This window comes from Trachurus japonicus, chromosome 24 (assembly GCF_045865225.1).
Source record: "Trachurus japonicus isolate A0001 chromosome 24, Traja_1.0".
NCBI classification, from domain to species: domain Eukaryota; kingdom Metazoa; phylum Chordata; class Actinopteri; order Carangiformes; family Carangidae; genus Trachurus; species Trachurus japonicus.
This window is the reverse complement of record NC_140930.1, coordinates 4,064,128-4,089,706: the sequence shown is the minus strand read 5'-3', so window position 1 is coordinate 4,089,706 and position 25,579 is coordinate 4,064,128. Positions and strand designations below refer to the sequence as shown.

The window sequence follows — 25,579 nt, the reverse complement described above, 5'->3', positions numbered from 1 at the left end:
CTGGTCTGGTCCGACCAAAAGACCTGGTCTTGGTCAAACTAATCCATGGTTCAGACTTTTGCAGTGTGATGCTTTTTTTTCCTCAATGGTTGGGACTTTTGTAGCTTTGGTAGCGATGACATCAGGATAACAGGATAATTATCGCTCAAGGTCAAAGTCAGCACCTTATAAATTGACCAAGGTGCTTTACATAAAATACATAACAGTAAAATCTAATGATATATTTAAAAAAAGACGATTTCAAATCAATATACAACAAGAGAACACGTTTTTGTCTCACACAGGTCTGAAAGCCTGGGAGAAAATATGAGTTTTAAGAGACGACTTAAAAACCTCCAGTTGTTCATTCATGTTTACTAGATGGCTACTTTGCTACCGAATTAATCTGAGCAGAGTTTTGGTGACTTTGCAATCAGTGTCCAGTGTAGGGAGACGCAGTAACGTAGGTGATGAGGACAGGACGTCAACATGTCTTCAACAGTTCAACCGGATCAGATGGAGACGATGGAGCAGAAACAGAAAAGCAGAAAAGTTCATCTGCAGCATTTTCTGCTCGTCTGTGTTTCTCTGGTCGTCTTCATCATGGATGTTTGTGTTTATATTACTCAGCTCCTACAGCATGATGATAACCTGTCCTCTGTCCTCTGCCTCTCAGCTGCTGGTGGACGGGACCGTCACCACCGTGGTCCTGGACAAGCTGACCCCTGTGACCGAGTACGTGGTCAACGTCTACGCCCTGGTGGGCGAGGCCAGCGCCGAGCCCCTGAAGGGCTCCGAGACCACCTGTAAGTCTGATCCACCTTCCTCTTCCTCTTCTGTTTCCTCTGGTCACTTCCTGTCTGAAGCCACTTCCTGTTGTGTGTCTTTAACGGGACACAGCGCTCCAGTTTCCACGCTCGCGTCGCCCTCGGGGTCGCCGGCGGTGATTGGCGAGCATCGTCTCTCTGCTGTGGGAAACGTCTTTCATGTTTCCTCTTTACGCTTCGTCAGATAAACAAGTGGATGTCTGTGCTCCACACACCCAGCGCTCTGTTTACACTTCGTATATTTAGCATCTGATCTGAGGCGGAAAACCGTTTAACACAAACAGCGTCCCATGATGCAATGCTGTTGAGCTGCGGTGGGTGAGGACGACAGTTAAAGAGTTATTTATCTGGCCTGTGGTCTCCGCGTCCATCTTAAATAAACTGATAAAGTTTAATGAGGTGTTAAGTGCACGGCTCTAAGTGCTTTTTATTTGCACATTTGTCCTTTAATGTTCACTTTATTTGTTCTTAAATGTGCAACTGATTTTTTTTTTTTACAGCGAGCTGTTTTTCCAGCGTCATAAAACAATAACTGATTGTTCCATCACTTCGCTGTGGTTGTATTTACTGTCATTTCTTAAACTCACACTCCGTTAGGTCTTAATATCTATGAGCACAGAGTCTGGACGACAGGCCGGTGTGAAGGACGCTGAGCAGACCCTCCACTTTATAAAACCTGTTTCACAATAAAGCTCTGTTAAATGGACATAAAAAATCAGATTATAACATCTTGTATCAATCTTAGAAATAAGATGTCATCGTTTCAGTTTTAGACTTTTAGATTTGATTAGAAGGAGCTGAATCTACAGTTTCCTCTCACTAATACTTTCCCCGTCTGTTCTGGAGCTTATTTTTTCACATCTACTTGTCCAAGAAGTCAGTTTCCTGCAGCACAGAGCTCTCTGCACCGACTTTGGTTTGTATTAAAGGGATACGCCAACATTTTTTGTGTGTGTCTTGCCTCACTCCCGAGTCCATGACCAGCAGATAGACACCATCCTTTCGACTGTGCGTGCAGTAACCATGGAGATAGAGCCGTATCGCCCGTAATTAGCTTAGCTCAAACGCTGGAAGTGTATAGGTAGTGTTAGCCTGCCTCCTACCTAAAGTCACTAATTAGCTTAGCTCAAACACTGGAAGTGTATGGGTAGTGTTAGCCTGCCTCCTACCCGAGCCGAAATCAGCAGTCAGAAGCTGATTTCATTTTAGCTCTAAACTCTGTAAATATATCACTTTATCAACATTTCAAACACTTTTATGTGAGAAAGTAGCCGTTTAGATCAGCAGTGTGTCGTTAATTTGTCTAAATACCAGCTGTTTACAATTTTGTTGGGACGAATTTGGCGCTACTCAAGCTAGCCGTTGTGACCAACGCACTTCCGGTTACTTTCACAAAATAAAACACCCGTTGCCCTTTACATACAGAAAACCATGATGATAGAATTTGTGCTTTTACTTTGAAACAGGAAGCTAACCTACCCTCGATGTAGCTAGCTTGAACCAAAATAAACCGTCTTTGCTTGAACCCTCCGTTTTGACCGATCTCGTCCCGTTAGCGGCATTTGACCGCTCAAGATGCCTTACCGGAGAGTTTTGTCAGCTCTGAGATGAAGATCGGCCCGCCGGTTTCCGTTTAGAGTTCCTGAAGAGTTTCTCTGATGACTTTAGGTGGAGGCAGGCTAACACTACCCATACACTTCCAGAGTTTGAGCTAAGCTAATTACGGGCGATACGGCTCTATCTCCGTTGTTACTGCACGCACAGTCGAAAGGGTGGTGTCTATCTGCTGGTCATGGACTCGGGAGTGAGGCAAGACACGTAAAAAAAAAATGTTGGCGTATCCCTTTAACTACAGTTTCCTCTCACTAATACTTTCCCCGTCTGTTCTGGAGCTTATGTTTTCACATCTACTTGTCCAAGAAGTCAGATTCCTGCACCGACTTTGGTTTGTGTTAATCTCTGAATCCAAGTAAGGACAAAAAAATAAAATAAAAAAAATGTCCAATCAGTCAAAACAAACAAAAATAAACAAACCTAGAAAAAAAAATCCTTTCAAAAATACAAGTCCTGACATCTGATACCAAAAAAATCCTGCAGATCAAAAGCTCTGAGGTTTTATGATCTCCCTGGGACGGCCTGGGACTTTCTGCAGTCTGACCCCGGTGTCGCCTGTTTGTGTCGTTATCCTTTTATGGAGCCAAAAAAACCTCCTCTGAATATTAGATATCAGAACGAGGTCCGGCGGTTTGATTCCCGCGCCGTGTCCTCGGCCGCCCGCTGCTGCTCCGACGCTCCACATCACATCACATCACATCAAAGTGTCCAGTTTCTGTTGTTCCACCAGACACGTCGCTCTCTGAGGCCGCGGCTTCACGCTGACTCACATCAAAGTGGTTCGCTGCTCTGACTGTGACTGTGTTTTTGTGTGTGTGTGTGTTTGTGTGTGTGTGTGTGTGTGTGTCGCCTCAGTGCCGCTGACGGCCGCCACCAACATGAAGGTGTACGATGAGACCATGACGACCATGAGGGTGAAGTGGGAGGCGGCGGGCGGCGCCACCGGCTACATGCTGCTCTACAAGGCCCTGAACGCCACCGACACCCAGCTGGAGAAAGAGGTGAGGTGATGCTGCCTCCAGGTGCAGCGGGAAAAAGCAGTTTGAAAGCAGTTTAATTTGAGTTTATCAGATCTGTTTGAGTTTTCAGCCGATGATGCTGAAAAGATTCTGGTTCATGTTCTTCACTCGTCTATAGTTTAGTCTCTTTAGTCTGAATTCATTTTCTTTTTTCATTTTATTTGTTCGTTCCAGTCCTGGGAATGGAAAGGAGCAGGATGAAGAGATCGTATAATACCTGCTCCTTTTCTTAAAACAAAACGTTTACATCAAAATGAAATGCCATAATAATGAAACAGTTTACAGCCAACAATATACAAATCAAAAATCCATAACTATTCTACGACGGAGTATTAGGGCCACATTGACAGATAAAAATCACAAACTTTGAGAATAAAGTCGTAAATTTACGACTTTAAAGTCATAAATTTACGACTTTATTCTCGAAGTCTGTGTTTTTTCTTAATGTGGCCCTAATACTCCGTCGTACTATTCTTTTTTTATTAGATGATTTTATATAATTTCCCTATTTTTTACTTTTACATGCAGCCCTTTACATGCAGCCCTTTTCTTCCTTTGAATTCCATATTTTAACACCCGCCACAGAAATACATATTTGTTTTAACTTAAATCTTTGCTATTTTGCTGCTAAATTACATTTTCTCCTGTGAAACTGATACAAATAACTTCTGCAAATGGGCAGGCAAAAGTTTTCTTTCTGCTCCGTTCCCAAATTCAGCTCCAACTCTCTGAGTTTCAACAGCCCTGAAATCAACACTGTGCACTTCTCTTTTCTGCAATAAAAACAGTGGCTTTATGTTACTCATACATATAGGTTTAGTGTCAACATTAAAATGCATAAAAATGGCCATGATCCCTGCAAATTCATCCCTGCACAAACTGTCCTTCAGACTTTAATGTGTGTGTGTGTGTGTGTGTGTGTGTGTGTGTGTCAGCTCTGCAGCTCACACAAAAAGCAGAACCCCTCACACACACACACACACACACACACACATTTTGGGGTAATGGCAAAGATTAGCTCATGGCCTGAAGTCATGGGGGGATGATATAAGCAGAACAGATGCTGTATGGGATGGAAGTGAACGCCTCTGTGGTGTTAACCTACACAGCTGAGCAGGATGATTTAATGCAGGATGGAAAATATGCACCTGAAGCTGTGGAGCAGGGAATTATGGGTAGAAAATATCACGATTACAGTAAGTGGATTTCAGTGTGTGTTTCTGGCATCTCCAGTCTGGAGTCTTGGTGCACTGATGGTTTTAAACCAGTGTTGTGTTCAGGTTCCTGCTCAGAGTCGGTAAAAGAACAGGCGAAACAGCAGCACAGGGTCAGTCCAGGTGTATTTATATGAAATGATGAGGATGTATGTATTGTTTTCTGTGCTGTTTTTTGTTTCTGTGTTTCTCTTTTAAACAGCCAGACCTGATCTGACTCACAACAAACTATTAAAAAAAGCATTTTAGTCAAATACTTTTCAAATATTTTAGATTTTCATTTAAATATCCAGTAGTTGGGGAAAAGTTCTTCATTTGTGGAATAATTAAAAGTTAACTTTATTAGTGTAATGGTTTAAAAATCAGGCGCAAGATATAAATTCATATATACAACATGATAAATGTTGTTTATTTTACCAGTTTGAATGAGTTTAAATCACATTTTGTTCCTGAATCCACCAAACTGCTGGGATCTGAATAATCCTGGTGCTTTGGATCAAAGTTTCCTGAATCCAAAAAGTTTTGAAAAACACAAACTGAGGGTTTGATCCAGATTAAAACCAAGACTAATCTGTTTTTAGTTTTGAAACAACTTATTTTCTAGATTTGATCCGATCAGTTATCCAAGATCTGATCAGATTCTCTCCTCGTCCTCCTGTAGGTTCGTGTCGGAGGAGACGTGTTGACCGTCCAGCTGGTGCAGCTGACGCCCAACACGGCCTACTCCATCACCCTGTACGCGCTGCACGGAGAAGCTGCCAGCGACCCACTGGAGGGCCAAGGAGTCACCTGTACGTATCCACACAGCTGGACAGATGTAACTGTAGCAACCGTAGATATGGTGATTGGTTAGAGATGAATAGAGGAGATGATCATGAAGTGAAAATCTGTTTTTAAAGGGATACGCCATTATTTTTTTTCGTGTCTTGCCTCACTCCCGAGTCCATGACCAGCAGATAGACACCATCCTTTCGACTGTGCGTGCAGTAACAAGGGAGATAGAGCCGTATCGCCCGTAATTAGCTTAGCTCAAACACTGGAAGTGTATGAGTAGTGTTAGCCTGCTTCCTACCCGAGCTCTAAACTCTGTAAATATATCACTTTATCAACATTTCAAACATGTTTAGACGAGAAAGTAGCCGTTTAGATCAGCAGTGTGTCGTTAATTTGTCTAAATACCAGCTGTTTACAATTTTGTTTGGTCGAATTCGGTGCTACTCAAGCTAGCCGTTGTGACCAACGCACTTCCGGTTACTTTCACAAAATAAAACACCCGTTGCCCTTTACATACAGAAAACCATGACGATAGAATTTGTGCTTTTACTTTGAAACAGGAAGCTAACCTACCCTCGATGTAGCTAGCTTGAACCAAAATAAAGCGTCTTTGCTTGAACCCTCCGTTTTGACCGATCTCGTCCCGTTACCGGCATTTGACCGCTCAAGATGTCTTACCGGAGAGTTTTGTCAGCTCTGAGACGAAGATCGGCCCGCCGGTTTCCGTTTAGAGTTGCTGAAGAGTTTCTCTGATGACTTTAGGTGGAGGCAGGCTAACACTACCCATACACTTCCAGTGTTTGAGCTAAGCTAATTACGGGCGATACGGCTCTATCTCCCTTGTTACTGCACACACAGTTGAAAGGATGGTGTCTATCTGCTGGTCATGGACTCGGCAGTGAGGCAAGACACACACACACAAAAAAAAAAGTTGGCGTATTCCTTTAAACGTTGATCTGTCAACGAGTGTTGGATAAAATATGTTTTCCTTAAAAGTAATTTGGGAAAAAGTGATGAGTCATGTGTATTTACAAGCTGCAGGATCTCACATCCTTTTGAAATGTCACTTTTTTATTTATTTTTTATTAGAAAAAGTTAAAAAAAAAAAAAGTTCTGAGCTTTTTTTGGAGAAGGTAGAATCTGTGTTTTATTTTTCATGTCAACAGTTGTTTTATAAGAGCTGCAGAGAGACAGATAGAAACCAGACTCGGCAGCACCAGCAGCTGCTCTTTATCAGCTGCAGCGTCACAGTCACTCAGCGTCTCCTCTGTCCTCACCCTCTGTCCTCACCCTCTGTCCTCCTCACCCTGCCCCCCCCTCTCTCCCCCCTCACCCTCTCCTCCTCCCCTTTCCCCCCCTAGTGCCCGTTCCTCCCGCCGGGTCCCTGACCATCACCGACGTCACACACAGCACCATGAGGCTCAACTGGGACGCCGCTCCGGGGAACGTCCGCAAGTACATGATCACCTACAAACCAGAGGGAGGAGACGTGAAAGACGTGAGACTCCGTTACCTCCTTTACCTCCTTTACCTCCTCTAGTTGTGTTGTTGTGTTGTTGTGTTGGACAGTAACAGAGTAAATTTACTTGAGTACTGTACTTATCCAGAGGATTTGTACTTTACTTGAGTGCTAGATTTCATTGGTACTTATTACTCTTACTTGAATACATTTCCAAGACAAAGGTTTTTACTTTTACTGGAGTTAATTTCTAGGAAGGCTGAAAAGTACTGGTTACTTTTAGGTCTGCTCTTTTTTTTTTCTAAAATCCTATTGAACACAAACTGTGTTTGTCAGAGAAGGAAACCCTAACCCCTAAAAGCAGCACATCAGTGCAGCTGCTTTCAAAGAGTTCATTCTCAGAAACAAGAGTTAAAAGCTCCTTACATTCATTTAGAAACAATTAGAGTCATTCATTGATGTGAAAAATAAGACATTTACTCTTACTCTTACTTTTACTTAAAGCAGAAGTAAGTGATATATTTGTGTTAATATAAGTCTTAAATAGTTATATCTTCCGACAGCAATCACTTCTATAGAGTGTTTGGTCTGAAACACGGGTCTGTCAGTCCCTCTGCTCTGCTCTGAGCCGAAGAGAAAACATTTATCGTATCCTACAGTTTTTATCCAATGAGGAGAGAGAACGGCATGCAGGGCTGTGTGTGCAGCCAAGGGACGCCGTGAATGTGGCGACGTAGGGACGAGGACTGTTATGGTGCGTTCAAGGAAACTTGTATTTTTCCGACCTGTGAAGTGGTACCAGTTCAATCTGGTACGAGTTCACCGGTCAGAAGTTACAAGTGGCCGTTATAGTGACTTTCACCGGTAAAACAGGTCGGAAAAACACGAGTGGGTTGCCTGGAACGCTACAAAGTCATAAGTTGTGACTTGAAGCTGTAATTTACGATTTCAAAAGCCTGCCTGGAACGCAGCATTAGCGAAAACGACCGGACCACTTACTTCTGCTTTAAAGTAAATTTAAAAGCATGTACTTTTGGATACTTAAGTACCTTTAAAAGCAAGTACTTTTTTACTCTTACTGGAGTAACATGTCGACTGAGCTACTTTTACTTGTAACAGAGTAAATTTTGACCAGTAGTATTTGTACTCTTACTCAAGTACTGGGGTCGAGGTTTCACATCAGTGTGAACAGTTTGTCTCAATTCAGAACAATTTGTTTTGCACTTTTTCTTTTTGCCAGACGTCTTTTCTTTTCAAATTCGACTGATTTGTTGGACGGATGAACTTTTTCTATGATTTATTCCAGTGAAACTTTATTGCAGGCTGATTAGTTGATCTCTAGATAAACTTGTGTTCTGACTCGTGACCATTAATAACGAACACGAGTCCTCATTCTTCTCCGTCTTGTAAACTCCCGTCTGAATCATCGTCTGGTTGTGACCTTCTCCTCCTTCTCTCCTCTGTTTAACCCTCCTGTCGTCCTTCTGTTCCCTTCCTCCATCCTTCCTTCTTCCCTTCCTTCTTTCCACCATGCTTTTTCCCTTCCTTCTTTCTTTCTTTCCTTCCTTCTTTCCCTTCGTCCTTACCTCTTCTTCCTTCCTCTTTTGATCCAATTGACCTGATCTGTTCCCTCCTTCCATCTTTCTTTCCTTTCCTTCCTTTGTCCCTTCCTTCTTTTTTCTTTCCTTCCCTTTTCCCTTCTTTCTTTCCACAATCCTTTTTCCCTCCCTTCCTTCCTTCTTCCTTCCTTGAACAAATCTGTTCCCTCCCTCCATCTTTCTTCCCTTCCTTCTTTCCACAATCCCTTCCCCCTCCCTTCCTTCCTTCCTTCCTTCCTTCCTTCCTTCCTTCCTTCCTTCCTTCCCTTCGTCCTTACTTCTTCCCTCCTTTTTGACCCAATCTGTTCCCTCCCTCTTTCTATCTTTCCTCCCATCTTTCCTTTCGCCCTTCCTTCCTTCCTGCCTTCCTTCCTTGACCCAGAGGACAACAGGAGAGTTTAAGACAAAAAACATTTAAAAAAAGCAACAATTTTGCTACAAAACTGGTTTGAAAATGTTTGTAAGGTCACAGGACGATAGAAACCTCACAGGGTGAAGCTGTAGCAGCAGCAGCAGCAGCAGCAGCAGCAGCAGCAGCAGCAGCAGCAGCAGCAGCAGCAGCAGCAGCAGCAGCAGCTCTGAGTCGGAGCTGCTGATGGATGATGTGCATCAGCTCAGCTACACTCCTCTGAAGGATCCCACACACCACAACACTCCAGCTCCGAGCTCCGAGCTGCTGCTGCTGCTGCTGCCGACTTCACTCCGCTCTCTCCTGAAATGGAAAAAACAACTTCAGCGTTTTATGAGTCCAAATTTCCATTTTTTTTACTTTTTCTGTGAGCAGCAAAGTGTTTCAGTCCAGAACTCAGAGGAGACACGTTTTTAAATCAGGATCAACTGGTTTACATTCAGTTTCACACACACACATCAAACACATTTATTGGTTATTAAAGGGATAGTTCAACATTTTGGCAAACTGGCCCATTGCCATAACCCCTATAGTCATAGCAGTAGGTTCGTTACCTTTAATTGTCGGTGCAAGCTGTTTTTAGAACGGCGGAGCAGAGCCGTGAGCTGCTCAGAGCTACGCTACGGAGGCTCATTATGGGATTTCTTGGTTTCCCTCATCAAACTCATCAAATACACAATCCAACAACTCCAAAACGCTCTGGTGGACAAGTTGTGACCTGCACATTCACCACGCTATGAGATAATAACACAACGTTACCAGCCAGAGTTGTTTTAGAGGGAAATTCATGCAAAACCACTGATGCACGTTGCCTTCAGGGACAGTTTTTCATCAAGCAGTCTCTGTATTTACCTCTAAAACAACTCTGTCTGGTAACGTTGTGTTATTATCTCATAGCGTGGTGAATGTGCTGCTCACAACTTGTCCACCAGAGCGTTGTGGAGTTGTTGGATTGTGTATTTGATGAGTTTGATGAGGGAAACCAAGAAATCCCATTAGCCTCCGTAGCGTAGCTCTGAGCAGCTCACGGCTCTGCTCCGCCGTTCTAAAAACAGCTTGCACCGACAATTAAAGGTAACAAACCTACTGCTATGACTATAGGGATTATGGCAATGGGCCAGTTGCCAAAAATGTTGAACTATCCCTTTAAATAACCCCCTGCAAGTCAATCAGAGAAGAGAGTTGATTGATCATTGATCGCCTGTTTGATTCCCTGTGCAGGTCGAGGTGAACGGTGACATCACCACTCTGGTCCTCTCCAGCCTCATCTCTCAGACCGAGTACGACGTCGCCGTGACGCCGATCTACGACGAGGGGCCGGGAAACCCCATGGTGGGGAGCGCCATCACAGGTCAGTGTGAGTGTGTGAGTGTGTGTGTGTCCGTCAGTCAGTGATGAGGTGTGTATGAATGTGTGTGACATCACTTTCCCTCCTCGGCTCAGAGGGCGGGACTCTCTCTGAACACCAATAAAACTGTGTGTGTGTGTGTGTGTGTGTGTGTGTGTGTGATCATCAGTCCCTCCTGAACCGAGGAGCAATTTGTTCTCATCATACACACACACACACACACACACACACACACACACGTGCACTTATTTACACACGCAAACAAACTTTCACACAAGCACAAACACGAACACACACATGCAAACAACCACACACACACTGAGCTACACTGCTTCTCATGACATCGCCTCCTCTTTCTTTCTTTCTTTCTTTCTTTCTTTCTTTCTTTCTTTCTTTCTTTCTTTCTTTCTTTCTTTCTTTCTTTCTTTCTTTCTTCCTCTGTTTCTTTCTTTCTTTCTCTCCCTCTCTTTTTGTTTCTTTCTTTGTTTCTTTCTTTCTCTCCCTCTTTCTCCCTCTCTTTCTGTTTCTTTCTCTTACTCTTTCTCTCTCCCCCTCTCTTTTTCTTTCTTTCTTTCTTTCTTTCTTTACTTCTTTCTTTCTCCCTCTCTTTCTGTGTTTTTCTTTCTTTCTGTTTCTTTCTCTTACTCGTTCTTTCTCCCCCTCTCTTTCTGTTTCTTTCTTTCTTTCTTCCTCTGTTTCTTTCTTTCTTTCTCTCCCTCTCTTTTTGTTTCTTTCTTTGTTTCTTTCTTTCTCTCCCTCTTTCTCCCTCTCTTTCTGTTTCTTTCTCTAACTCTTTCTCTCTCCCCCTCTCTTTTTCTTTCTTTCTTTCTTTCTTTCTTTCTTTCTTTACTTCTTTCTTTCTTTCTCTCCCTCTTTCTCCCTCTCTTTCTTTCTGTTTCTTTCTCTTACTCTTTCTCTCTCCCCCTCTCTTTTTCTTTCTTTCTTTCTTTCTTTCTTTCTTTCTTTCTTTCTTTCTTTCTTTCTTTCTTTCTTTCTTTACTTATTTCTTTCTCTTTCCCCCTCTCTTTCTTTCTTTTCTCCCTCTCCAAGTTATTATGTGTGTGTGTGTGTGTGGTTGACAGATTTGTTGTTTGTAAAAGTATTTGAGTAATTGATGATGTTTGTGTCCATTGACAGGAATAGTTGTGCAATAACAAAGTGTAGTAAATAAAAGTTGTGTGTCTCTCTCTCTCTCTGTGAACAGATGTGGTTCCGGCGCCCAAGAACCTGAGTTTCTCCGAGGTCACCCAGACGTCGTTCCGAGCCACCTGGGAGCACGGCGCTCCCGACGTGGCTCTCTACCGCATCGGCTGGACCAAGAAGGGAGAGACCAACTACCAGTTTGTGAGTCTGAAAACACCACATCTAGGGAAAATTTCCAGTAAATTTCCGGAATTTATGGGAATTAACTGGAAATTGGGGGTAATTCATTTAAACAAACTGTATCATATCCAAACATGAATGTAAATATTTTGTTTATTTTGTTTCGTCATAAGCAGACATCCAAAATGCAAAATAATATAATTAAAAAACAAGACATTTCAACAGATTTATTTGTGAGTAAAACTTTATCAAGTTTCAATTCTTGTATGAACAATCAATTCTTTTACTGAACCACAAAAACATGAATGTTGAGTAAAATATTACTCACCCTCACCAATCAATTTTGCAAATTTCGGATTTATTCCCATATATTCCCATATATTCCCGTTAATTCCCATGGAAAGTTTCCAACTTTGAAAATTCCCGGAATTTTGCAACCCTAACCACATCACAGACAACACTCCACTTTAATCTCCACTTTTTTTTTTTTTTTTTTTTGAATATATTGACTCCATCACTATGTTCTTAGGTTGATTTTCCATTCAGTAATGTGACTCGCTAATAGCTAACACCTGTGATAGCAGCCTTAACTGATCAACAAATATAGTTAATTGATCCTCGAACACTCGGATGAAGAAAGAGAAAGAGACCTCTGACATCTTGAGTCCAGATTGTCTCTGCTTGTGTTTTCTTTCTCTTTACATTTCCACTTGTCGTCGAAAACGCTTCGCTGGCAGCTGAAGAAATGAATAACCCAGCGAAGAGTCTATTATGCAAATGAGCTTCGTTTGGACGCGGCCGTCTCTCTGTGACAGTAAACATCTGCTTCCAGTTGCCTCCTCGCTGCACCGTTGTTGTTTTTTCTGTTTTTTTTCTGCCTGTAGCTTGATGCTGTTTCCTTCCTGTGATTAAAACTGAACTTGAACGCAACACGTGGAGGTAAAAGTGGGGGGTTCAGGTCAAGAGAGTCAAAACACACCTGCAGATTCAGCTTTATAAAACAAAGACTCCAGCTCAGATTCAACCCTTCAACCTTCCAGTAAAACAGTTCTTTGTCTCTGGAGATATTTCTTATTACAGAAGTGAAAAAACAAAAGGTTTCAGTAATGATCCATTGTGGTTTCACAGATCCTTTAAAACTGCCATGCCTCGCAAAACACAGTTGTTGTGTTTGCCAGGACTTAAGCAAAAACATCCCAGTGTAGCTGAAGCAACAATAAAGCCCTCTTTGTTTCCCTCCCTGGCCCTCCACCGGGGTTTCTGGGCCCCGGCCGCTCTCCACGCCCGACGTACATGAGCTCAAAGAATCTGTGAATGAGATGAAACCCGCTGTCAGCTGGATATAAGACTCCTCTGAGCTGTCGTCGGGCTCCGCTCTAAGTTTATCACAAGGAAACGTTTCTCTAGTGTGTCGTCTTCACACTGAACCAACATGGCTAAACACAAACTATGATGTTGTCAGCGAGGCCACGTCCTTACATACAGAGAGTTAGTTTGTTTAGAGCGTTTCTTTCCTGTTAACAAAACCGAAGAGGATCTTGAGAAATGTTTTCAACAAACCCTCAAGTTCACCCTCAGAAGCGCCGCAACAGAAACACTGGCTCACCTGCAGCGCTGCCGTCCACTTCACTCCAAAGAGCAGATTTGAAACTGATAGACCAAGTAAAAACCAGAGATATGAAAGTTTTAATTAGGGAAGGTGTTGCATTTATTTCCTTATACCATAAATTCTCCAATAGCAGCTTCTTTTATTTAGAGACAGGCGTCTATATGGGACAGCATCCATTTAAGTATTAATTCAAGTTTCAAGTTTAATCAGCACCAATTCAACTTCTAATAAATAAACGTGGCTCTCCCCCTTTACTCGGGTCAGTCAGAGTCTCAACGGACCGAACAACATGATGACCGGGTTCAGGTCCAAAAGAACTTTTTTTGGCTGCATCCGAGAAATAACGTTCAACACCCGCAGGTCGGACCGGGTTTAGGCCCGTTGAGAACTGTAGCAGGAATGAAGCAGCTCAGACAGAAAGGGATCAAACAGGCGATCACTTTGTACATTCACAAGAACTTGTAGAAAATAGAAACAGACCCGACTTCTAACTGAGACTCTGAGGCTTTTATTCCTTTTTAGACCAGTTCAGGAGACCAGAGTCTGGTTGAGACTTAACGCTTTTTGTAAAACAATTTTTACAAAATGTAAAAAAAAAAAAAGTGGTGGAATCAGCCGATATGAGATGTTGATTTATTTTTGTCCCTTATGTGTTAATAAAGTAGGTTAAAGTGGAGAAATAACTCTCTATATCATAGAGTTCAAGTCCTGCTGAAAAAAACGAAACCAAACATGAGTATGGTTAAAGGGATAGTTCAACATTTTGGCAAATTGGCCCATTGCCATAATCCCTATAGTCATAACAGTAGGTCCTGTTATTATCTCATAGCGTGGTGAATGTGCAGCTCACAACTTGTCCACCAGAGCGTTGTGGAGTTGTTGGATTGTGTATTTGATGAGTTTGATGAGGGAAACCAAGAAATCCCATAATGAGCCTCCGTAGCGTAGCTCTGAGCAGCTCACAGCTCTGCTCCGCCGTTCTAAAAATAGCTTGCACCGACAATTAAAGGTAACGAACCTACTGCTATGACTATAGGGATTATGGCAATGGGCCGATTTGCCAAAATGTTCAACTATCCTTTAACTATCCATTTTTTAATGTGGTATATAAAGGCAAAAATCAAAACAGTTGAAGTAGGCTCAGAGCCCTAAGGGGTTAAAGTATCACTCTACCTTCCTCACCATGTCTCCCCTTCCTCCTCCTCCTCCTCCTCCTCCTCCTCCTCCTCCCCCTCCTCCTCTTCCTCAGGCCATCCTGAACAGCGATGAGACCTCTCACGTCCTGGAGAACCTGGACCCGGACACCGAGTACGCCGTCACCGTCACGGCCATCTACCCCGACGAGTCGGAGAGCGAGGACCTGATGGGGAGCGAGAAAACATGTAAGTCGGCCGCTCGGCCCCCATTGCCCCCCCCTAGCCAACAAAACAAACAACCCCAACCCAACCCAGCAGCATATGTTTCCCTCAGTGATGTGACTGTGAAATAACTGTGTTGTTCTCTCAACGTCTCTTTCTAGTGTTAAAGGCTCCGGAGGGTATGTGTCTCTGTGAGAGGGACAGGTTCCTCTTCACTGTCATGTTGATGAGTGTGTGTGGACGATACGGGACAGTGTTGACCGGAGCACACTTTTTTTAATTTTTTTATTTTCTTAACTGCATGTCTTGTGCATTTTTAGTGCCTCGCTGTTACGTTCTCACCACAAAACAACCACCAGCGGCTGAGCCTCACTGAGCACAGCGCCGGTGCTGCTGCAGCCGCCAGTCCACAGTAGGCGTGGCTAGTACAGCCGGCCAATAGAAACTGAAGGAAATGACAATAGAACGAATCGCCTTGTTGTTTACAACTACCTCCGGGTAGAAAACCAGCATGAGAACAATAGTGACGGACGAGAGTTTTGCTATATTTATCTAATTTTTCATGTCACTATATCACCGTTTAGACTAATCTGATGTTTGTAAAGTTTATAAAACCAATGATTGGACAAACATTACTATTTCTGTGTGCACATTTTTGTAATTAGTCATGGTTATCATAGATTAGCTGGGCTAACGGTTAGCTACCTGTTTAACTTTAATAACTCAGTGACTCAATAAACGCTCCATGAAAAAATATTTTCTCCAGCGGATATCTGAGTTCCAACATGACTGAGCTAACTGGAGTAGTTTCATGTCGTGTCCCACAACGGGAGGGTTTTAACAGCTGACGTCCTGGTGTTAGCTTAGCTACTGCTATTAGCTTAGCTACCGTTAGCTTAGCTACCGTTAGCTGTCCCTGTCAGCTGAGCCACTGATGCTTTCTAGACACTGTGATTCCCCCAAACTGAATAAATACAACACATAGCAACACAAAACACACACACAGAAATAGTAATGTTTCTTCAATCATTTCAGATTTGTCTAAACGGTGATAGGGCGTGAAAAATATGATATATAGCTAAACTCTCGTTCGTTACTATTGATCTCATTCAAATTACGTGCTGCTTTTCTACCCGGAAGTAGAATGTAAACAACAAGGAGATTCGGTCTATAAGGAATTCGATCAATTGTTTTTATATCAACACATCTGATTGTGCATCAACTGAAAACACAATAAATTCCCACAGAAGCAGCTGCTGCAGCCACAGAATCACTCTCATTGATTTCTGTGGTTGTCGTGTCCAACTCAAATCAAATCATGATTTACAGCCGCGGAAAAAAATGAAGAGAGCACTTCCACAAATGTTTCTTAAAAAGAATCTCTACATGTCTGGCACTCGGTCCATTCCAGTTCTTTTTAAATTAGCAACACAAACACAATCATTCTACTTAATGAGACACTGATGAGGTGATCGATCACCTGAACCACATCTGGTTGGAAGATTATAAAACCCACTGCTGGGATTGAACATTATAAACATTATCCCACCAACACTGATTTACAAACTCTTCCTAAGTTAAAATGTTTGTGTTGTGTTATTTATGAACAAGTATGAACATTATTATTATTCAAGGTCTGAAAGACTTAATATTTATTATAATTTTCTGCCGATAAATGCATTGAATGACAATATTTTCGTTTAAATTTTGGGAGAAATGTTGTCAGTAGTTAATAGAATAAAATAAAAATGTTAGTTTTACTCAAACACATACCTAAATAGTAAGTGAAGTGGTTTCTTTATTTTTTCGGCAGCTGATCAAAAATGCTTTAAGAACAAATTAGTTTTTCTATTCTTTCTCATTTCTAATCTTGTAATATAAATAATTAAATCATATTCAGTCATATTCCAGAGGTGCAGCAGATTGTGGTGTGAACGTAGATCCAGAGCTTCAAATGCAGAAAGTGTGAATTTTGACCAGTAACATGTCGTCATCATCCTCCACAGACCTCCATGACTGTGACTCATTTGTCTTAATGCCACCATTAAACCATTGAGTTTTATTCCTCCTCCTCCTCCCCCCTTCCCCCTCTCCCCCTCTCCCCTCCATCACCATCTCCCACCGTTGTCATCGTCATCATAACATTCCTGTTGTCACAGTGCGATTCATCTCATCACATTGTTGTAACGTCATGTGGTCGTGTCGTCATCCTCCTCCTCCTCCATCAGTGTCCACCTCATCCTCAGATGAATGATGTCGCATGTTTTGAACAGTGGTTCTGCAGCAGGACTGGAGCTCACAGGACGTCCGCTTCAGACCAGACCAAGGATTTCACTCCATGTTCAGTCACTTAGTGTTTTTTTTGCAGAACCTCCTCCTTTCTGGGGGCATAGTCTGCAATTTTGTCAGCGTCCTTCCCAAATTGGTTTGTTTTAATCTCAAAATTTGTCAAAAAACATTCAGATTTTTTCATTAATGTCCATTTTTATTATCCTAAAATATCAGATAATTCACTTTTTCTGTGTTTGTTACACTACATTCACCACAAAATCCCCAAATTGATCAATATTTCGATTATTTATTCGTTTTTTAAGCCCCTCCTACATGTAGCAAACAGATAATAAATGATGCGACTAGGGATGTCACAATTACCTGTTTTCACAATTAATCGTGGTATTTAACGCCACAATTAATTAATCGTAAAGATTCCTAAATACTGTTACTTTCCCAGAAAGATGATGTGCGCAAAAATAAAGGTAAATGCTCAGATACTGGTCCATTTAACGTAACATTGAATTGGTAGGAATTTAAATGTTAGCGTGTCATTTTTAATAAAAAAAAAAAAAGCAAAACAAAACAAAAAACTATTAAAATGAACACAAATATTTGGTATAGACGACAATTTATGACCTGAATATTCCAAACATTTCCCCTGGGGGGGTTAATAATTGGTCATATATTAAAAGATACTTGAAATATTTTGTGTAAACAATGAGTAATGTAGTTATATTTTGACTATATTTGATTTTACACATTCATAGTGTTGTGAAATTAATTAATGCATAATAATCGTGATAATCGTAACACCGTGATTATTTCTCTGACAATAATCGTACCAAGAAAATGTATAATCGTGACATCCCTAGTCTGTTATCATGTCTTCTTAGTGGAAGAACGGTGTTTTTTTTTTTTTTTGCAGAACCTCCTCCTTTCTGGGGGCATAATCTGCAACTTTGTTAGCATCCTTCCCAAATTGGTTTATTTTAACCTCAAAATTTGTCAAAAAGCATTCAGATTTTTTCATTAATGTCCATTTTTATTATCCTGAAATATCAGATAATTCACTTTTTCTGTGTTTGTTACACTGCATTCACCACAAAAGCCCCAAATTGATCAATATTTAGATTATTTATTAGTTTTTTAAGCCCCTCCTAGCTGTAATAAACAGATAATAAATGATGCGAGGTGTTGTTGGCGTCTGGCTGAGCTCCGGTCCTGCTCTGAACAGCTTCACTGACTTGACCTGCTGCTCCTGAACCTCCGTCACCATCCAGCTCCACCACCTGTCAGACTGTGGGAGCATCACCACCATCACCGCCACCACCACCACCAACCATCTTCATCCTCATCCTCACCATCATCAAACACAGAAAGCACTGATTTGACTGTGCGATCTCACTCTATGTGTGTGTGTGTGTGTGTGTGTGTGTGTTTGTGCTGCCAGTGCCTCCAGCACCGCCTCGTAACTTGCGGGTCGTCAACGCCACCATCTACACGCTGACGGCCAAGTGGGAGGCGCCGCCGGGCCCCGTCCAGAACTACAAGATCACCTACGTCCCCAAAGCTGGAGGCGACCCCCTCACGGTGAGTAGAGAGGGCGAGACGCTCCGAGAAAAACAGGGCGGTGTCATCGGCGTATATAGAGAACGTCAAAAAAACCAAAGCTCCAGTTTTACCAAAGAGAAAAACACCACAGACTTTGTAATGAGAGGTTTGTAATAAAATGTGAAGCAGAACAGAATAATACACATTAATACAAAATAATAACTATGAAACATCCTGTTTTATTGTTATTTTAATTTAGATGACAAACATTAACTCTGCACTTTCTACTTTCTGTCACATGACACAAACAGGTGAACATTTAAAAGACATTTAATAAGTTATCAATAATTAACTAATAAGTTAATTATGAATTTGGGTTAGTAACTAATAACCCAAATTGGCCCATAAAAATATTAAAAAACACACCCTCTAAATAATAAACAGTATATACCTAGTTAATATTTCTAAGCCGTTTACTGTGGACTGATTCTTAGAGGGAGAAGATTCAAGATTCAAGAAACAAAAACATGAAAGATGCAGAACAGAACCAAATGACCATCATGGCTGCATAAAAACACAGATAAAAACTAAACAGGATGCAAAGCAGCACTCAATAAATATCTATCTATATATATACATACAGATAGATACAGATAACAAAAGAGGAAGTTATTGCACAATATTAAAAGACAAAGAATAGCCTAATAAAAGTGGAGGTTACAGATGAAAAGTTTGAGAGTGAAGCGTCAGTCTGTTATAGATGTTTGTGTTTTAGCCTATTATTATTATTATTAATAATATAAGAAAATACAACTAAACCATATCTGTGACCTCACTGTAACATCTGTCAGTATCAGGTATCTTTCAGCTGCTAATCTAAATACACACACACACACACATAATAGCTTGGCTGTGGATGCTACCAGGAGACCGAGGCTGGAGCGGCTCCACCGGCGCTGAACAATAGGAACTGACCTCGGAGATCCCTAAAATGTTTGTTTAAGCTTTTACACCCAAATTGGCTCCGAGCGCTGGATTGTTGTGCAGATTTCTGAGGTTTACCAGAAAGCGAATCCCTGGCTCTCTGGCAGCGAGGACCCACTCTGGGTATCATCATCAGAACCACGGCAACGCACCGTGACTGGATTCCTCTTCGGGGTGTAATGGGGGGGCTGTTGGGGTGCGGCGCTTCCCGGCCGAGCCTCGGAGCGTCGGGGACCGACCGGTGGGAAACGTCTGTGGTCCGCTCGATGACAAATGGATGAATGTCTAAATATGATGGAGAGCTTTATATCCGTCAGAGGAGCTTCTCTTTACGCCTCCCAGAGCGCGTGTATAGAAGCTCATCGCTCGTCAGCTGGTGGATCTGACGGGAAGTCTCCGTCCTTCTGGACGTCCACAACCAAAAACAAAAACACTGAGAAGACGGGAATTTTATTGAACCAGGACCCGACACATCAAAAGATTCTGTGTTTCCCACCTCGTGTGTTTTGGGTTTCATATTAAAAATCCAATATGTTCTTCAAAAGAGTTGAGAATCGACCGACTGCACTTGAACTCATCGTGCTCCTGAGTAGTGTTGTTTTTGGCGGCCTGTTTTAAAGGGACAACGAGGAGTTTTGGAAAAGCGAAGCCACGAAGGAAACGCTGGTCGGCTCGACCATCATTTCCGCCACCACTAATAATAACAAAATAACGATAGAGACAGAACAATATATTTATCGAAAATGGGCCCATTAACAAGTGTGGGTAACGTAGATTCATCCACATTAACGTGAGACTTTTTTATAACCGAATAGAAACTCCTCGTTGTCCCTTTAATTTTAGTTTTAGTCTCTAGTCTTTGTGCCAAACTGTCATTTTAGTTTTTATTAGTTTTAGTCAGGTTCATGCTCTTTTTTGTTTAATCAAGTTTTAGTCGACTAAAACTCTGAACATTTTAGTCTTATTTTAGTCAGAATAACCCATGACTATTTTCGTCTAGTTTTAGTCGACGAAAACTGATGACATTTTAGTCTAGTTTTAGTCAATTATTTTAATCTCTTTCTAGTAATGTATTTCTATTAAACCCAGTCAGTGTAATATAATTACCTAATAGTAGCCTAACTATAGACAAAACCACATTTTTCTTTAGTCAAACCAATTTCACAATTCAAACATGGTTATCTTATTATTTTTATATTATTGTTACCTTATAGAATGCATCCATTCCAGACATGGAAGATGCTGCTGTTTCGTCTCGTCTCGTTTTCGTCACGTGATAAAGGGTCGTTGACGATGATATTTCGTCATAATTTTCGTTGACGAAAGCAACACTACTCCTGAGTCACAGTAGAAGTTTCTAACGACAAAAGATTCAAATAACCGCTAGAAACCTGCAGCATCCACTACTCCTCCACCTCCTCCAGGCACGTGCACACATAGGGCCCAAAGGGTGCTTGAGCCCCTGCCCTTTTTGCCTCGTATTAAAAAGTGCCCTTTTTCTATGTTGTTGTTTTTTTTGTTTTTTTTTTCCAATAAATGCATTCCTGTTGTGCATGAGGATGTAAATAACCGCGCTGTCAAAATGCCACGGTTATCTACCGTACGCATTTCCTTGTAATATATACGGTATTGTGTACGTTGGTGTGTGTGTTGTCCGCTGCTGCTCCGCTCCGTCTCTCACTGAGGGGCGGGGCTGCCCCGCGGTGCGCGCTCCCTCACATGCACGTCCAGAGAGAGAGAGAGAGAGAAGTAGAAGCTGCTGCCTCATCGATAACTCTGTGTGTGCCGCATGTAGATGAGACGTGACAGTGGAGCGACTTGTGTCGAATCTTGTGAGTTATAAATCCACCAACATAACTTCCTTGTCGGTTCTGACAAGTCACCGTCCACTTATTCAACGAGCTTAATGAGTCATATTTCAGAAAAGCGCCATTTGTGTTTGTTTAGCTCACTGCTTGTTAGGAGTTAAGCCCCACCTCGTCCTCTGTCTAACATCACCTGAATGTAGTGAACAACAACAGCAACAGGAGGAATCACTCAGTCAGCTTGATTTCACTGACTATTTGAATTTGTTTCCAGATATTGAGTTACTGGTAATTGTGACTTTGCTGTTGTATATTGCTGCTGTTCTGAAATATGCACAGTAGCAGTCACAGTAGTCATTTCTTGGTTTTGTGTGTGTAGCCTGTAGGCTTAGCCTACTTCTATTTTGCACTTGCACTCACATGATTTTTTTTTTCTGCAAGCCATGTTAATGTGCACCCAATACCATATTAGCCTCAGCCTACCAGTTCAGAAGTCATGACTCTGTTTCGGGAAATTGGGAAATTGGTCCAGCGTGTTGACTGCAGTCCTGAAGGCGTGCAGGCTTTCTCTACCGACTAAATAGTAACTGTAATTTATTTATTTTGATATTAAGGCCTGAAAAAATTGTACATAGGTACTGCCCTTTTCTGCTGTTGAGCCCCTGCCCCTCTATAGTCATGTGCACGTCCCTGACCTCCTCCATCATATTCTGACATCGTCGTATTCATGACATCGTCCCACCTCGTCGCGGTCAGAAGAGTGTGTGAGCTCACATTCCTGCCCGATGGCTTCACCGGCGATTAGCTTTTGGAAATGGGTTAAAAAGGAGAAAGAGAGACAGAGAGACGGAGCAGCGATCCGCGTGAGGAGAAACTCAACGTGTCTCTTGAGATGTTATGACAACGTTTAAACCAAACAACGTGTCAGGGTCGAGCCTGATGATGTCATCACACATCTCTGATCCCCTTACGTCACGTGTGTATCCCGTGGTGACACGCTGTTGCTTCTAACGTCAGTCATCATGGACGAAGCTCAGGGTTTCCTCTCAGAGACGGAGGAACGCAACTTAAAAAGGTTTTATCATCTGTTGAAATGTTAAAGTCAAGTAGAAGTATTAGCTCAACTCAGAAATACTTCATTTACATAGATAGATAGAAACATAATTGATCCCTTGGATAGATTAGATGGCCTTCTTGAAATTCAGGTCTCATTTCACACAGAAATATGAAAGTTTTAATAATTTAACCGCCCATATTAAAGATCACACCCTCTAAATAATAAACAGCATTTACCTAGTTCATATTTCTAAGCCATTTTCTGTGACTTTTGTGCAGACTCAATTACTGGATCTATGAAAAAACGAATGGAAATCTACACACAAAAAAAAGAAGGAATCCAAACATGTTTTCGACACTTAAATGATCTCTGTCTGAGCTTTTGGACATTTAAAGATATGGTGTGAAACTTTGGTGGTCTTGGGTGATGGGACCTCAGTGTGTCCTTGTCCTGGTGCAGTCTCACCTGTACCTGTCCACCTGTGATCAGATCACCCAACACACACACACACACATGTAAACACCAGATATTATTCTATAGTTCTATAGTTTGTCCCACACACACCGTCCTGCTACCTCAGACTCTCTCTTCTGTGGATTAATCATCATGTCCCTCAGAGTCCAGTGAAGCTGCTGCTGCTGCCTCGTGGTTTAATAAAACAACGTTACCAGACAGAGTTGTTTTAGAGGTAAATTCAGAGACTGCTTGATGAAAAACTGTCCCTGAAGGCAAGGCACATCAGCGGTTTTGCATGAATTTCCCTCTAAAACAACTCTGTGTGGTAACGTTGTGTTATTATCTCATAGCGTGGTGAATGTGCAGGTCACAACTTGTCCACCAGAGCGTTGTGGAGTTGTTGGATTGTGTATTTGATGAGTTTGATGAGGGAAACCAAGAAATCCCATGAGCCTCCGTAGCGTAGCTCTGAGCAGCTCACGGCTCTGCTCCGCCGTTCTAAAAACAGCTTGCACCGACAAATAAAGGTAACGAACCTACTGCTATAGATAGATAGATAGATAGATAGATAGATAGATAGATAGATAGATAGATAGATAGATAGATAGATAGATAGATAGATAGATAGATAGATAGATAGATAGAACTTTATTCATCCCGAAGGAAATTATTCGGCCAGGCCGCTCCAGAGGAAAAGTTAGGGAAAATAAATAGAATACAAAGAGGAAAATATATGATAAAATATATCCTACAATGTCTAGACAACGAATATAAACACATGACTATAGGGATTATGGCAATGGGACAATTTGCCAAAATGTTGAACTATTCCTTTAACATAAAAAACATGAAGCTATATATTGACGAGGTGTTTGCGTCGGACTACAGAGCTCAGAGAGAGCGAGCGTGGCGGTCGGACACGTTGTTGGTTTTTCATGGTTTTGGTTTGTTGACAGAACAAAGCTCCGTTACCTCATGATTCAAACATCATCTCATAAACAAAATATCACAAGTCCGATCCCCAGAGGAGCCACTGATTGTCCATTAGTAAACTAAACAGCTGCCGGGGGGGGGGGCGGGGGGCAGGGGGGTGGGGAACACTAGGACTTATTGAATAAAAAGCTCATCCACATTCCCCACATAGTGATGTAAATGTGATGTGATACCCTCCGTCCTGTATCTCTTAGCTACCAGGCAAACTGTTTATGCCCTCTGTGGATGTGTTTACGCTGCCCCATCACTTCCCTGATAAACTGCAGAGTTGTTGTTCTCAGGATTTCCCCACGGCCCACTTGGATTCCCATACGGAGAAACGCTTTACCCCCCCGCTCACGTCCGAATAATGTAAATAGTTGAGCCTGACGTTGTCCTCAGAAAAAACAAGAGGATCCGTCTCCAAAACATGACACACTGGCGAGTTCTTACGCAGTTTAGTTTGTGCAGATGAGAGGAGAGGAGAGGATAAGTGGTCGCAGGCGGAGGCTCGTTCCCGTCCCGACGACGACGTTTCAGCTGCAGCTTCTTCCCCGTTGTCAGGTGTTTCTATGTCTGTTTCTGTGTGTGTTTACAGTGCAGACAAACAAACGTGTGTTGTTTTAATAAAGACGTCAGACATTGTTCCATGACTCTATTACAAAAAATGGCCGCTTTTATTTCGGAGATACATTTTTTAAAGAGACATTCACGTGTTTTCACCTACCTACAGGTTTTGTTTTTATTTTCTTTTTATTAAAGGGACAACGAGGAGTTTCTATTTGGTTATAAAAAAAGTCTCACGTTAATGTGGATGAATCTACGTTACCACTTGTTAATGGGCCCATTTTCGATAAATATATGGTTTTGTCTCTATCGTTATTTTGTTATTATTGGTGGTGGTGGAAATGCTGGGCGAGCCGACCAGCGTTTCTTTACTTTCGGTTTCGGTTTCGCCGAATCGCCGTTTATGGTCGGAACTACGACGGTATCTGATCGTCTTCGAACCTCTGACTTTAATTCTTGATGAATTAAAGTAATGCAAGTACACATGTATTGTATATCTAAGAGAGAAATACCTCCCTAAATACTATGTTCGTCGCCCATCTATGTTTAAACTAATTTTGTTATTACAGTCTGATAAAACAAAAGTTATTTATAAGCTAGGTGCCTTTCTGAAACGTGTCCTTCCTCTGTTTAAGTGATAGTTTTTGCTCTGTCCTGGTCAGAGATGTATGTACAAAGTATGTACAGCCCCCACTGCCTCTTGCTATGTCTGATTATTTGTACTGTTTTATTGTTTGTGCTTCATACCACTTGTGTGGTCGTGAGAAATAAAGTAAAGTAAAGTAAAGTAAAACATGAGTCTGTCTTGCGCCGGTCAAAGAATTTCAATTTTCCAAAACTCCTCGTTGTCCCTTTAAGCATCAACGATACAGTACATAGATACAAATTCACCAATCCAATAGAAACTATTAATTGAATAGAATAAAAATAAATAATAACAAAAAAAGGCTTATAACGGTTCTACCTTCAGGATTTTAACAGCTGACGTGTTGTTTCCTGTGAACAGATCCAGGTCGGAGGGAAGAAGACCAGCGTCGTCCTGCAGAAGCTGCAGCCCGACACGCCGTACACCGTCTCCCTGGCCGCCGTCTATCACAACGGCGTCAGCCCCGACATCTCCGCTGACGGAAAAACCAGTAAGTCTGAACTTCTACACCAGGCAGAGTTTATACTTAGTTTCATTTCTTCAGTTCAAAGAAAGAAAGAAAGAAAGACAGAAAGAAATAAATTAAAAGAAAGAAAGACAGACAGACAGAAAGAAACTAAAAGAAAGAAAGACAGACAGACAGAAAGAAAAAGAAAGACAGAAAGAAAGAAATTAAAAGAAGGAAAGAAAGACAGAAAGAAAGAAATTAAAAGAAAGAAAGAAAGACAGACAGAAA

At 41.8% G+C, this 25,579-nt stretch overlaps 1 protein-coding gene across 1 annotated transcript in view; it reads left to right on the top strand.

The window, feature by feature from the left end:
• The window catches only part of col12a1b (collagen, type XII, alpha 1b), a 173,210-nt gene that overhangs the window by 57,376 nt on the left and 90,255 nt on the right, over positions 1 to 25,579 (top strand). The window contains exons 22-31 of the mRNA XM_085770776.1: positions 656 to 785; positions 3,276 to 3,421; positions 5,315 to 5,444; positions 6,789 to 6,925; positions 10,115 to 10,244; positions 11,446 to 11,585; positions 14,423 to 14,555; positions 14,693 to 14,710; positions 18,256 to 18,395; positions 25,204 to 25,333. Coding sequence (XP_085626902.1) covers positions 656 to 785; positions 3,276 to 3,421; positions 5,315 to 5,444; positions 6,789 to 6,925; positions 10,115 to 10,244; positions 11,446 to 11,585; positions 14,423 to 14,555; positions 14,693 to 14,710; positions 18,256 to 18,395; positions 25,204 to 25,333 — 1,234 coding nt within the window. The remainder of the gene's footprint in view (positions 1 to 655; positions 786 to 3,275; positions 3,422 to 5,314; positions 5,445 to 6,788; positions 6,926 to 10,114; positions 10,245 to 11,445; positions 11,586 to 14,422; positions 14,556 to 14,692; positions 14,711 to 18,255; positions 18,396 to 25,203; positions 25,334 to 25,579) is intronic.